Here is a 15,439-nt window from a genome sequence, read left to right on the forward strand (position 1 = left end):
AAAAGTGATGATGGATTTTTTATTCAGTATCAACCCAGCGCACTTGGAATTTGTGACCCATATAGAGATAGGCTCGTCCCATATTACAGCATGGAACGGAATACATACGGCGGAAATGGGTGTATCTGTTGCGCCTCTACCTACCCTTCGAAGATAAACTATTTGAGTGTGTATGTGCGCAGGTTCTAATATAATATGTAGGTACTTTTATTACATAGTCACTTGTATGGTATGGGACGGAGAATATTATGTTAAGTAGGTATACGTTTTATAGTATAGGTCGGCAAACACGTCAGTGGGAGATCTGAAATTAAGTGACCTTTATCCCCATAATCATTCAGAACACCACAAGAAACAATAGATGCGGTGCCGCCAAGGGTAGTAATGGGAATTTGAAAGGAAAGGAGGTTTTGGGAACTAGGGAAAACCTTCTATTAGCAGTCTTACCGGATATAAATAAAACATTTGTAAGTCATTCAATGAATTAGAATGTGGGTCACGTTTCGAATTCATTAAAATGTGAATTTAACGATTACAGTTCTATTTGAAGTTGAAAGGGGCTAAACAGTAATAGCTAATAAAATTAATTATAATTCTCTTAAAATAAAATCATTATAATTAGTACCAAAATGATCAATTGTTAGTACTAAAAGTTTTTGTTATGCAATCAAATGTAGAGTGTAGTACATGTAGTACTAGAGTTAATTTAATAAACCAAACTTGTGTTCGGGCACGTAAAGTATTAACACAATACCGTCTTACCATATATGGATACAAGCAACATGACGCGCGTCAAGTTTCGCAACACCCAGCTAATACGCGCGCTAATAACAGCACGTGTTGCGCCTTCATTTACCAAGCAAATATAAAGCTTAAAGTTTATGAGTAAATATAATAATTTGCAAAATCAAAACATAATTAATTAGTTAAATTAAAAAGTGAAATAAAAAAATAAACAAAAAAGTTACCAGTCCACAAGCATGACAGATCCGTACACAAAGTCCACGCGTTTTTTTTCTGTCACTATGCACATGCGTTTAGCGGTCTAACAGCGTGCACACTGAAGTTATCGCGAGGCCATCGCCGCGGCGCAAGAGAGAGGTGCGAACTTCTCTTTCGCACGTCTGGGAATTAGTGTTGGATTTATCGATGAAATTGTCGATGTTTGTTTGCACTAGATGAATTGTGAATGAAGATGTGAGAGAATAGAGTAATCTGTTCCCGTGGCCCAACTTATATTTGTTTTATTTATTTAAAGGTATACCAACAGCATGCATGTTGATACATACAATTACAAACGAAGCTATAAGGTATTGTGGCTGATATATATGCCAATAACAGGTACACACAGCATTTACCAATTATATGACGTGTTGTGGTAGGAAAGGCTTATGGTAGGAACTAGGATATTATAACAGGCTATAATGACTAAGGTATTTTTGCCAAAAAGAAGGTGATAGCCGAAAGGGGTTAAGAGCCGCAGCCACGATGCCTTTCTTCAATCGCTAAGGCTAACGCTATGTAACGCATATAGGAATGAAATATCCAAGCGAAATACTTGTTGATACTATACGTCATTTCCATACTTTTTTAATTTTCTATAAGCGTTAAATATTGTAGAAAGGCAAAGGTGCCTTGCCAAATTGCCAAATTTCCTGTCGCCAAGACCCTTGTCTTGGCGACAGAAATATCGAAAATCTTTTATCGACTAAACTGTATTAAGATAGGTATCGATTTAATAATGAGGAGACATAAAAGTTTAAATTTATTTTTTAATTTGACCTATTAAAGATGCAAGGGGTCAGACTTATGTTCCTCGGTATAAAGTGAGTATTTTATCGATATCGATGATCGTCATTTCAGTGCAAACAACACTACAGTTTGTCAAACCACGTTCAAGAGCAAGGTGAAGATCTGGGTCTTTAACCGAGTATGGTGGCCGCCGGCAAAGAAAAGTTACACCATTCATTTAACTATTAGTTAATGTTCAGATTAACAGCCAGTTTCGCCATAAACTTGAATAGTAATAATAAAACCTAAAGCGAAAGCCATAACAGTTATCATCATACAAACACTGAATATCTAAATATACACATATCTACTATATAATTTTCCTGAATTGCGCTGTTTGATTTTAGATACTACATACTTTACATTCCATTAAGGAACTGGCCGCAAATGGTTTTCAAATAAATTAGGTACAGGCTATGTTCTTAGATAAAAAAAAATAATAACATTTTCCAATGCTACGTATGCGCATGATAGTAAAAGGAATCCCAAGTCTTGCGCTATTTGGTTAGGTTTATGTAGTCTCAGTGAAAAGAAACATCTTAAGTTACATTATGTATCAAAAAATAATATTTAATTGCCGTGTTTGTATACCAATAAGGAACTTATTTATTTTTCTTTACATCCATCTAAAAACATTTATATTTTGTCCGCTTTAGGAAATAGGCCATTTCTTCATTGCGCCACCCTTGACGTATTGATGTATGTAGGTATATACTATGTCTTTTTAAGTACACGTTTTGTACAAATTAAAGTGAAAAATCTAATACGGCTTATATAATCAGTTATTTGATATTTAGCTACTATGTAGTACATTGTACTATGAGACTGCCTCGGTGGCGTAGTTGTATTGCATGTCCGGTACAATAGCGCTCTGAGGTCCTGGGTTCGAATCGGTCGGGCAAAGTGATATTTGGGTTTTTCTGCTCAGTATCAGCCCGGAGTCTGGAATTTGTGCCCAATATGGCGATAGGCTCGCCCCCTATCACATCATGGGACGGAACATACTTGGCGAAAAGTGGGTGCCCTAGTCGCGCCTCTGCATACCTTCGGGGATAAATGCGTGATGTTATATATGTATGTATGTAGTACATTGTTTAAATATCTGAATATTCATTGTACACCTCCTAGCTGAATTTCGACCGACGAACAACCAGGTATGCTGTACAAGTATGTGCGTAATACACCAGTGCACTCTTGGTTCCTTCACTTCCACAGTCTGGTGAGACGGCAATCCAATATGACCGAAGAGAGATCAGGCGCAGAACCAACGGTTTTAAGTTCTCTCAGAGGCACGGGGGTATTTAATACATTATACAGTCAACTTTCTGACTCCGAGCTGTAACTGAGTAATTTTAAAGATGGCAAAATGGTTTCGAACCCATAGTGGGTTAACGCAGTAGGAAGTTGTATTCGTATCGCATACGCATTAGAACTATGCCGCCAAGGTAGTCGTTTTTAACAAAAAATATTTATCTTGTTGATTTGGGAATGTACCCCTATTTTATCACTTTGATCATGTCGAAACTTAGACACCAAAAGTTTTTAATTAATCTAAAAACATACTAGTAATAAAAATTATTAAAGGATAAAATTATTTTCTTTTGATGGAATATTATTTACGAAAAGCTATAACCTACTATTGAAATAAGTGGCTCCTTATTTTAATCAGTTGGTTATTAATCCTAGTTAACAAGTTGGTGCAACTCGCCGTTATTTTTCGAAAGCAAGAACGCGGGGCGCGCACACTCGGGCGCTTTAGTTCACTCATTGCATACAAATTGACATTTTTTTCCGCAAATCATACTAGCGTGCATTTTGTCACGAAGCTGCAATTTGCTTTAGGACTCATTTCGAATATAAATATCCTTATTTACGATTTACGTGTTTCTTTTAGAAAAATGAAGTATGTATTGTATAGCTGGATTTTTATTTTTAGGAAAAAATAATTTTAAAATAAAAAGGGTGATTCATAACTAATATGTAAAACATAAAAAAGGGACTTCCGATACCGGGAATCGAACCCGAGCCTCCTGGGTGAGAGCCAGGTATCCTAGCCACTAGACCATATCGGATATACCACTTATATTGAAAATACCGTTAAAGTAGTAATAGAATATGAATTAATATTTTCAACATAGTATTAATATTAATTTTTACAGTATTTATAAATAATATAATCCATCTACAGCTAAATTAAAGCTATATAGTACTAAGTTCCATAAAACGTTTTAGAAAAAATATATAAAAGAATCTATTGCAGGAAAAATGCCATCTATGAATCGTTATATCAACTACAATGTATTGAATGTTTCTAAATTTCTAGTGTTTAGATATGCAGGTTGATAACATAGTCTAGTAACCAATTCATAGATGGCGCTATTTACAATATTGTTACAATGAATTTTTATACCCACTTATTGACACTTTTTATAGCATAAGCCGCAGAATATGATCTCCATCAGCCGTATACAGCTACAATTCCTGGGCAATTATCGATGCACCGCCGGTTTTAGTGAAAAATAATACTTAGATTTTAGGAAAGGAAAGAGGTTGTTTGGAGATCTACTACTCTCACTCGTACGAAATGCAATAGCAATTTTTCATTACACTGAGACTGTTATTGACCTGGGCTATTCCTGGTCTAGCCGGTTTATTCAACCTGTAGACGAATATGTCTACAGTGTTACTCTACCACTTTAAAGAGGCACTTTATGCATTGGCTAAGATGGAAAGTATACAATAATAACAACAAAAATTTAGACCTAAAGCTACTTTTCATATGCAAGCTTTATTAGTTCGGGACAGTCAGAACTCTACATTTTTTACATATTATAAAAATAATTACTTCTCTTAGTATTTTTTTTTATAGGTACTTTAAAGAAAATGCTGAAAATACTAATTATAATTATTTTAATACTATCCGCCTGTTTCTCTATGTCTAAGAAAATAATAATCTTTCACTTACAGCTAAAAATTAAATAAAAGTAAAATAATAATCAGGGAATTGCTGTTTCTTTGCATTCTTCACTGACTCAATTTTTATAAAATGTTAATTATTATTTAGTTATATTATTTTAATAATACAGTTAAATGTTATGAAATAATATGAAGACGGGAAGAAAATCATTATTGTCTACTACCTCATAATAATTATTTTAATTCAGGTTTTAAGATTTTAATTATCTTCAATAAAATTTATCCTTAAGCTCGGTACAGCCCAATTTTTTAGAAGAGATCTATTAGGCATAGATATCTAGCTTAGAAATTATTTTGTAAAATAATTAGATATACAACTATCTTTACGATAGTAAAATTATTTTAACCAGTTATAAATTAACATTATCTTCACAAATAATTACATCTTAACATTATCTCAATAATCCAATGATATGTAGCCTTTGGACTTCAACACAACTATATTTCTAAAAAATAAAACAAAATCCGGAACCACGATAAAATTTCCAGCACATAAAACTTGATGAAATAATAGTCATTCCCATGAGTTATCATCCATCATTATTAACAATTTCCGTATTTTATGAAACTTATTGTTCAATCTGCGTTCTACAACCCCTTCGAAAATTTCTCATTTATTTAATAAATTAGGTTGCGTTATAAATCGTAAGTCTTTTGGGTACTTTTTTAGCGGGAAAGTCTTTTCAGGTGGGCTAAGCAGGGAACAATACCTAGTTTAATATAAACTTACCCCTTATTTATAGAGGTTTTTTATCTAAGGACTGAGTAAAGCTGTGATAACAAGTCTATTTCTCAGTGCTGACGGCATGGCAGCCTTGGCAGTACATAGACATAGGGCCGTTGTGATTGGCTAATATTGAGATACAACAATAATATTATTTTATTAATTGTACCAATTCGAATTTATTATTCATAGTTAAATTAGAACAACGTTTGTCGGTTAACGGCCATGGTTTTTGACATGAATATTTGAACAGGCGTTTCGTGAAATTTATTTTAAATACAACTTAAGTCAGAAACTGATTCTTATACCATATTAAAACCAAACTTCAAAATGATCAAAAAAACAGATATGTAAAACTTGGATTTTTGGTGAAAATATTCGGTATTCATGAATGTTTTGGCACAATGTTATCAGAAGTAAAGATGAGTAGGTACTTATAAGGTTTTATTTATTAACGCAATGTCAAAAAGACCCTTTTTGTTAAACAAGCAATGTTTTCTGTTACACCCATTGCTATTACATTATTGCTAATGGCTTAATGAAGGGCAATGTTAAAGGTTTTGCTGGTGGTAGGATCTATTTTATATTCGCATTTCGCTCGGATAGCGACCACCGTATATAAGATGTTAAAACCCGCCATAGTGGCCCACGTAAGTGTGTCGCGTTTCGGGATCAGCCTGTGTATGTTTAGTTCCAAAAGGCCGGCATAATTGAGTCGACTGTTGAAGGGTAATCATCTCTCGTCAGTCGAAATTCTATTGGTCCTACTGCATTTAGGAAAGTTTCTCCCTTTATTCTATGTTACCGTGCCCTACAGGTCCATGATTACGTATTATCCTTAATTTGTAAAACCTTTATTTTAACTATTGTTGAGTGAAATAAATAGAATTGAATTGAAATATGAAAAATTATGTCAGTTATGCGAGACAAAATAAATGAGAGACTAAATTAGCTCAGTTTTTTGTGTGCATCTGGTGTTTGTAATAAAACCACAAAAATAATTATTATGTTGTAATTGGGTAATAAATTAACTTTATTTAACACGGTGTGGTGTTATGTACATGCATTTATAACAAAGATAAAATCAACTTAACATAAAATACATTAAATAGAGCCAAATGAAGATTAACGGCTTATATAATAATATTTGGTTTATCATAAATAAATAAACTTTTATGAGAAAATCGTAAATATATCACAGTTATGCATACTGCATAAATATTTGTATCGGTATATCTTAATATTTTAAAAATATAATAGAATAAGTGAGGTATTTTGGATAAAATAATAGATAATTATGTATAAAACAATACGGTGGGTAATTTTATACAATATATAAAATTATATACATATAAGATACATAAAATAATTAAAGAAGAAATACTAAGCGATAATAAATATTCCATTAATTCAAATGCAACAATTAAATAAGTTAACAACTAAATTAAACTTTTAATAAATAGTAAAATAAATATATTAAATTAATTATATCTAATAAAACTGTAACATTAACAATTGTAACTGCCTATATTTAGTTTGCGAATAAAGATCAAAGCATAGTCGAAAAAAGCACAAATATATATAAAGAAGAAATAGGAACAGAAATGCAAATTTCCTTAATAAGATGACATAGACTAAGAAAACAGTAGAGCAGAAGAATAATAAACAAGCAAAAAAAATAGCATAGACTATGAACACCTATAAGTTCAATAATTTAAAGAGAAAATTAAGCAAAGGATTGGCTTATATAGGCTGTTACAATTTCAAGTTATTAACTAGTAGTAGTTTCATAAGGCATGTAGCTATTGTAGCCTAAATCGTACGCCCGTCTGTAGCCTCCATGATGACCATGTTCGTGTTCATGATGCTCCTCATGGCTGTGGGAATGATGATGAGACACTTCTGGCTTGGTGATGATCTCGTATGTTGTTGATTTGTGGCCACCATGTCCTTTGAGGCCGACCAGGGCTGATAGAAGTAATGACATCAGTGCTGTCATAAGAGCTTTGCCTGCTAAAAGGGCTAGAGCTCCTAAAGCTGCAGCGGCTAGTGTTCCTGGAGAAGTAGAGGGTTATTTTAATTCTTATTATGCTAAGAAAAAGGTGAGTTAAATTCTTAAAGTTGAAAAACTATTAAACAATTGAATTCAGATTTAGAGTTTAAAGATGAATACGAATTATTTTAGATGTTGTTTTTTGTTACATTGTTTTTATATTGTTTAGTAAAAACGTAAAAATACGAATCTTTCTCAAATATTTTGTATAATAAAATGTTTTTTATGCGATTACGGGATCATGAAATAATAAAAGATTTTTTGAAATAGATTTCTTGTTCAACTACATTCCTGCTGTTCTTTCGTTTTACCTTTCATCATCAAAGCAGCAGCTAGCAGAGCACCGCCACCTCCTTTTCCACCGCCGAGTCCGCCGCCACCACCACCACCTCCAGCTTTCCTTCCCACAGATTCTTTATCTCCTTTGGCCATTTCCATAGCTTCCTTCGTCGTCTGTGGGTCAAGCAGTCTATATCTTAAAGAATGGCCATCTAAATAGTCTTGCAGACGATACAACAGGAACCTGTTAAGTTTTTCTTCAGGTTTTCCTGGAAACTGTCTAGATAGCTCAGCGGCCATTTCCTCAGGGCTCAGGCTTGCAGTCTGATTCTCTTTCACAATGCTGAGGCCAGGTATCAGGGGAAGTTCATCACGAGAGCTCAGATGCTCGATAAAGGACAACATGTGGATTTTCAAGCACTTTGAACTTAGCAAGCTACTGCATTCTTTGTGCAGAGGTCCTGATCTGCCAGTACGGTCAGAACTAGTTATATTCTTGTTGTCTTCATCAACATTGTTGATTTCAGGTCCATCGATAACTCCTTTTGATTCGTAAACACAGCACAACACTACGGCAGCGAGGATCACGACATTTTTGCTAATCATTGTTAATGTTTTCACTTCACCCTGCCGTTCAACACTGGCACATTTCGTTTAAACTACAATAGCGAACTGATGTTTCTGATCGAATTCCGATTTATTTTATACTGGTCGGTATGTAAAAAGAGTGATAAGAAAACTATTAAAAGAGCAAAAATGAATGATTTGGAGCGTTTATTGTTAGCGCGGAAGCATGGCGCTTTCGAAGTAATAAAACCGAGACTGCTGGTGGACAATAGAAAAGTCGAAAGTGGTTCAAATCATTGAAAGGATTGAGTTATTCAAATTATTGGATCATTTTATCACTCGTTAATATGATGTAATGATATAAACAAACTGAAAATGTTTGCATTTCAGTTTGTTAATGTCTTTGTTATGTAATATGCATCTATATGCATCTCAGATAATAAATAGTTATGGAAGCACGTTGCCAATTATTCGGCTTTAATGATACAAAAAAAAAATTTGCTGTAGACCGTACGGTTTCCATGGTATTAGTCTTTGTTCTTTTATGACTGAGAATATTCTATGAGATGCTAATTGATGAAGAGGTTATGTTAGACTAGCTAATCTACATTCAGAGCGAATGACCTTATTGATATTGTTGCCTATCTGTAAGACACAACTGATAATAATCTGAAGTAAATTGATTCATAAATAATATATTAAAACCGCAACCTGACCTGTGTGCTAGAAAACTTAAAAAAAAAACAATTTCATAATAATGGTCTTGTATATATTTTTATTATTAATTATAATAATTTATTATAAGTTTTCAACGTCTTCTGAAAGTTTTTAGGCATGCTTTTTTGTACCATTCATCTCTACATTTAGCCCATCTTGGTCAAATTGTAATTAATAGATTTGTTAGTACTAAGCACCGTCATTATTTATTTTCACCTCTACCTACCATTTAAGAGATAAAGGCGTGTTGTTATTTTAAATAATTTATAAGAGAATTAAAAAAAAATACTAATTTCTATACTAATTTTATATTCATAGTTTTCTCTGTACTCTTGTTTTAAATAAAACCATACTTATGGAAGCGTAACTGACGATTTATTTTTTCATTAAGGTTCATGTACTGCTAAGCAGTTATGTAAAATATTTGAAAGAGATATATCGCATAATGCCTTCTAATGTCGAGACGTTAAATAACAAAATGTATTATAATTAAACATTTATTTTGTATTTTATTCGATCTATGTTTATAACCTGCTGTCTCAGTAGTGTGATATAGAAAAAAACGAACTCCGCGGCTTTCTCTTTCCGTTTGGTTATGAAAAAATAAACAAAAGCCGCACTGAGGTTTATCAATGGATGAAAGTCGTTTGTAGAGCGAAGTGTACTATGATAATTTCCTTCTAAGATATTTTTAGGGTTCCATACTTAAATTGAACCACAGAAACTATAAACATATTCCTTACAGAAATAATAGAACATAGTTATTAAGGCGGCTTTGCTGGTGGTTGGATATATTTTATATCCGTCAGGATAGCAACCACCGTACACAAGGTTTTACCGTACCGGGATTAGTGTGTGTATTTCCGGTTCGAACAGGCCGGCATAATTGTGTCGACTGCCGAGGGATAATCATCTCTCGTCAGTCGACATTCTATTGGACGACATGCCACTTAACATTAGATGCAGTGGGGCACTTTGCCGTGTAATTAAAAAAATAAACTGAGATATGCTAAAGCAATTCTGAGTTTCATAGTTCTGCAGTGCTCCTTTGTAAAATATGAAACTGTTTGCGCATCGCCTAAGACTACGATGGCTCAGATCATTTCGATTTTTAAAGAGCTCTGTGTTTTAAACGGTAATACTTAGCAGAATGATTTTTTTTACAGTTTGTGTTATTATGGATGCCATAACTAAGATTAAAAAACTATAAAAGTATGGAACTTTCATTGTGTAAGTTCAAATTTGTACGTAGGATTTTATCTAAACTATTATAATGAACGTGATAAACTCAAAAAATACTCAACGGATTTTCATGAAATTTAGTATGGAGATAGTTAGAGATTCGGGAAAAGACATACTTTTTATCTCGACTTTTACTCCGGAAAACTCTATCATGCGGACGAAGCCGCGAGCAAAAGCTAGTTTTTCTATTAAGATGACTATTATTATATATTTGTTATGATTTGTGTGAAATAGTTCTTGTTTTAAATATTGTTATAGGTAAGTAGAATAATGATTAGAAGAGATTTTTGAAAATAATTTATTTTCTTTGGGTGCGAATTGAATGAAATAATAAATACAGAACAAAAGTAAACCATAACAACATTACTATAAGGTAGATATTTCTATAACATATACATAATCACAGCACATAATGAATAAGGGAAAAACACATAAAAAACAATTTATACATATTATTTATCAATAAAAGTTGCCAGGTATTCAGAATAATATCATACAAGAAAATTCTATATTAATAAATTGTATTTGATAATGCAGAATAAATACATATTTACATAAATAAATATACAGCAATAAATAAATAAATACGAGTCTACGAAGATATTATATAAACGACAAAATATGTATAGAAAACTTTTTACTCAAATACATAAAATACGGGTAATGAAGAGTAACATTTGACATAATATATGATACATAGTAAGTATATATGGCTATAAATTATATAAACACATAATAGAACACATTATAACAATAAAAATATAATACAAATAGAAACAATCTAAAATCCACACATATATCTAATACACACAAATAATACACAGATCCAATTGATGTTAATAATACATAAATGTATACAGAATAAAGAGTATGAAAACGTATAAATAAAGTATGAAGAATGAATGAAAGAGTGACGTGACTTAAACTAGAAATAAATAGTTCAATAAATATGAGCATTGACGGTACATCACATGACAATAAATTGTCGAATAGATTTGTACTTAACAAAGTTGATTACGTCATAAAGTCGGAGTAAACTGGGAAATGACATTCTGTCATAGTACTGTACTTCCTTTTTCTAAAAACACTAAACATTGTTTTTATAAGTAGACAATAAATGCAAAATGACTTTTGGGTAACAAGTCTTAACTAGTAATAAATTATGTTTAATATTAATTTGCATCTGTCGTTACCAATTTCCGATATACACACAAGAAAATGATTACTATACTAACTCGACCTTGGCTATTCTGTTGTAGAGTTCGCGACTGATAATTTGTTTTATAAAACACTTAAACCATCGTACTGGGACTCCACAAATATATTACGGAATGATTATTTAATCGATTTCATAAATTACTACTTACTATGTTAATATTGCGTTGATATAAAAATATATCGTGGCAACAAACCAGTACAGTTTCAAGTCTTGTTATGTTTCGTAAATCAGTAAAGTCGAACAAATTCGCATACACAAGGGTAACCTTAACGCCTCTTCTCGTTTAGATTTCTACCATATCCCGAATGTCCATAACCGCCTACATCTTCATGGGCTGTTGAATGCGAGTGAGAATGGCTGTATATAGGCTTCGATACGATTTCGTACGTTGTCGACTTCTGGCCTCCTGACAGCGACTTGAGACCCACGATCGCTGAGAGTAAGAGCGACATCATTGCTGTCATGAGAGCTTTACCAGCTAGCAGCGCTAGGAGCTCCGAGACCGACTGACATGAGTGTACCTGGAAAGAAATATAGAATATATAATATTGTAATCGGCATACGTTGAGTTTAGTAATAATATTTATGGTATTGTATATTGCAGTATAAGAAGTCCAATGGAGTGGCACAGTCAGATTTAAATAAAGAGAAATATATATCGATGGTTGAAAGGCTAACTTAGCGACATTTATTTCGATAAATTTTAACTAGGTTAAAAAATTCAAAAGTGCTGATTTTAAATATGTATGAAACTTAGTGCCGAAAAAAAAATGTCGTTTAAGTCAATTGGCTTTTCAACCTTCGATATAAAGATAGAGTGAAAGAGTAAAATTTTGATGTTACGAAATTTATATTGATTGATGTATACTTTCATATTCCTCAGTGTATAAAAGGCAATACATTTAACCTCTAATATTAGAATTTTAAAATACTATGAAATTCAAAGGTGTTTTTAATTCGACGGGACGGTATTTTCATTCGGAAAGATCTTTTCATGTCCAATAACAATGATTATTGACATAAAACTTTTCTGTTTCTTAAATAATTAATCTATTCAATAGGATGTCATGTGCTGTATTTCTTTGAAAAGATTAATAGTGGGATATTCATTTATCAGTAATGATGAGTATTTAAAAGACGATCTAAAAAAGGAGCTTCAATGTAGCATTTGAAATGGAACTAGATATTACCATAAGACACATTACGCATTAAGCCTGTAGCTTAGTAATCAAAAGCAAGAAGTTGTTGGTAGGATATGTATAAATAATACTTTTTTAAGAAATGCACATAGAACAAAAAGTGTTATAATGTGACTAATAAGGCTCTGTTTTTGTTGATGTAAATAAATTAAGCTCTTTGCCGCTTGAACTTTTTCATCGGTGTCTTGTTAACTTTTTGCTATCTATGGCATAGCTATAGTGTTTCTTGACAATTCAATCTAACAAATATTCAATTTAGTACACTTTTTGATTGTAATAAGTATTCATATTGACTTTTTCTTTGTGTGACGAAATTGTACTGTAGAAAAAATTTACGAAGTTAATAATATTTTTCAGTTGTTTTATTAGAGTTTGACAGTATTATTAAGGCTACAAGAACATCGGCAGAGCGTGCAGTAAAATACAGCATTGTTTTTAGCAAAACTCTGTATCTACATTATTGATTGCGGTATTTTAAGAATGCTGTAAAACTGCCCTATTTACGTTTTCCTATACAAGAAATTATGTCTTCATACGTCTATTAAATAGCAAAGGTATAAATTTGCCGCTTTAGTACAGTGATAGGATATGTATTTAAGATGTAGTATAAGTAAGATGGAATTCTTGAGTTCAACAGCCGTAATAGCGTAATGGGCAACAATCTGATTGAAACGTAAGGCCGTGAGTTAAACTATCTCATTGTCTTTTTATGTGATGGTGTTTGGAGTCTCAGTATTTTCGAGTTGAATCTTTTATCCTATCTTGATTTTAATGACTCACACAACAACATCCTCAAAGATCAATTTTTTTAAATTAATATTCTACGTATTTTTGCTTTAGTTAAAAAAAAATAAAGTGTATTAAATTTAGTCGACAGAATCTTGAATATAATTTTAAAATAATTGGTATACAATGCTATCATTCGTTATAATAACTGTCTTATAAGTAAAAATAATCTACGGACATAGTACTGATATGAAAATTATTATGACGAGTAAAAGAAAAAGTTGTAGGTTTAATGGAATGCCATTTCGTCCTATTATTTCTACGGTCTGATTACTCTACCGCAGTGTTTGTTTATAACATCAATGACACTTTCATAGCACGAGGTTTAGTAGAAAAAATGGTTGAAATAATTACAGCAAATCTTTGGTAGTTTTATGTTTGGTTGTTTATAAATGATTGGAAGAACAGAAAAATTACCAAATACTGATGGTACGATTTTGACCATAAGCGAACGATTTAATAACTTGATTTATAACTAAATGAGTTGACTGAGTTGTGAGATGCTATTTTATGTAGTTGGGACACGCGGAATTATTAGCCTCATAGTAAGTGATAATATTAACTTTATGGGCAACAAAAGCAATACCAAAAATTTATACGCAAATTACTGCATTTGAATGCAATGTGTTTTTGTCATCTAGGTTGCGTTTTACTGATTTTAAAACTAAAGTCTTGGAATAAAATTCCTCAACCGTTTACGTACATAGTATTCTTTATTCGACTTTAGTAATATCTACATTTATCATCATCAGCTATATAAGGTCCACTTCTGAACATAAAGCTGCCCTAAAGTTGTCCAGACCGACCTTTATAAATTATATTTATAACTAGCTTTTGACTGCAGCTTCGTCTGTCTGAAAACGTTTTTCCAGTATACATATTTTCCCGTGATAAAAAGTAGCTTTTAGTACTCAAGAAAACTGGCTTATTTTTGTAAAAAAAAATGTGTTTAGTAGTTCATGAGATTAGCGCGTTCAAACAATATCTTCCGCTATATATATTGGTATAGATAAAGTTTGTATTCACTTTATTTTTCTATAGCAAAGTTGACCTCTTACATATATTTATTTTGTTACTATCTAAAAATCGATTTTATCCGAACATGCTGATCTAAAATTAATGGAAGCGTTGATTATGCTACTAATAGCATGTTTTTTGTATAAACAAAGTAATAGACCGTCATTAGCAGCTTAGCCACACTCCTTGAGTAATGAGATGCGCTTTAGTTGGTATTTGAAGCGAACATCGACTGTAGAATGCTTTCTCGCTACAAAGTAATAATATAATGTTCTATGCGTGTTACTGCAGTTGTTTTTAAATCAATAACTATACTTTAAAGGTTACGTGCGCCGGCGTGTTGTGTTTTGAGTTTTTGCACTGGTTAATTAATATTCTTATATATTAAATCTAGTTACCTAATATGCAATAGCTGTAGTATTTAATGTAGCAAAATGCTTACTTTTTATGGATTTTATTAAATAATGTCTGCGTTTTTTTCTATTAAATTATGATCGCAATATTTTTGTTGTTAATTTAAATTTTTAAATTAAATACAACTAATGTTAAAAATCCTCCTTATATATGATTTGAAATAGATATTTTTTGAAACCCCGCAAATAGTTTTTTTATCTATTGGATACCAACGTTAAAATATCTAATGCAGGCAATTTTTAAAACGCAGTCATGACATACCTTTCATCAACAGACCAGCAGCTAATAGTCCCCCCATACCACCTTTCTTCCCTCCCCCCAAACCGCCTTTTCCCCTCGCTTCCCCGACCAACGCTCTGGCTTCCTCCGCGGCACCATCATCAATGAGCCTTAACTTTACAGTGTGACTGTCCAAATAGCTTCCAAGGGAGAACAGAAGGTATTTATCCAATCTC

General features: G+C 32.3%; 1 protein-coding gene, 1 non-coding gene and 1 pseudogene across 2 annotated transcripts; all 3 read right to left on the reverse strand.

Moving 5' to 3' along the window:
- Positions 1-3,791: 3,791 nt before the first annotated feature.
- On the reverse strand, positions 3,792-3,863 carry Trnae-cuc. The gene has a single exon. It is a non-coding gene; the product is annotated as a tRNA-Glu (tRNA).
- Positions 3,864-7,203: 3,340 nt separating this feature from the next.
- On the reverse strand, positions 7,204-8,471 carry LOC115454362. Its single transcript, XM_030183099.2, has 2 exons — positions 7,856-8,471; positions 7,204-7,546 (listed from the first exon to the last, which is right to left on the reverse strand). Exons 1-2 carry the CDS (start codon positions 8,427-8,429, stop codon positions 7,263-7,265), a joined length of 858 nt encoding a protein of 285 aa, XP_030038959.1. The 5' UTR covers positions 8,430-8,471; the 3' UTR covers positions 7,204-7,262.
- Positions 8,472-11,792: 3,321 nt separating this feature from the next.
- LOC119189647 overlaps positions 11,793-15,439 on the reverse strand; it is a 12,861-nt pseudogene continuing 9,214 nt past the window's right edge.

The sequence above is a fragment of the Manduca sexta genome, chromosome 18 (assembly GCF_014839805.1).
Source record: "Manduca sexta isolate Smith_Timp_Sample1 chromosome 18, JHU_Msex_v1.0, whole genome shotgun sequence".
NCBI classification, from domain to species: Eukaryota; Metazoa; Arthropoda; class Insecta; order Lepidoptera; family Sphingidae; genus Manduca; species Manduca sexta.

Bases quoted from the DNA above. Each gene is read 5' to 3' on its own strand.
- LOC115454362 (XM_030183099.2), bottom strand. From the start codon at position 8,429: ATGATTAGCAAAAATGTCGTGATCCTCGCTGCCGTAGTGTTGTGCTGT. The intron at 7,547-7,855 runs GTAAAACGAAAG...CTACTTCTCCAG, and splicing joins TGCTGCTTTGATGATGAAAG to GAACACTAGCCGCTGCAGCT.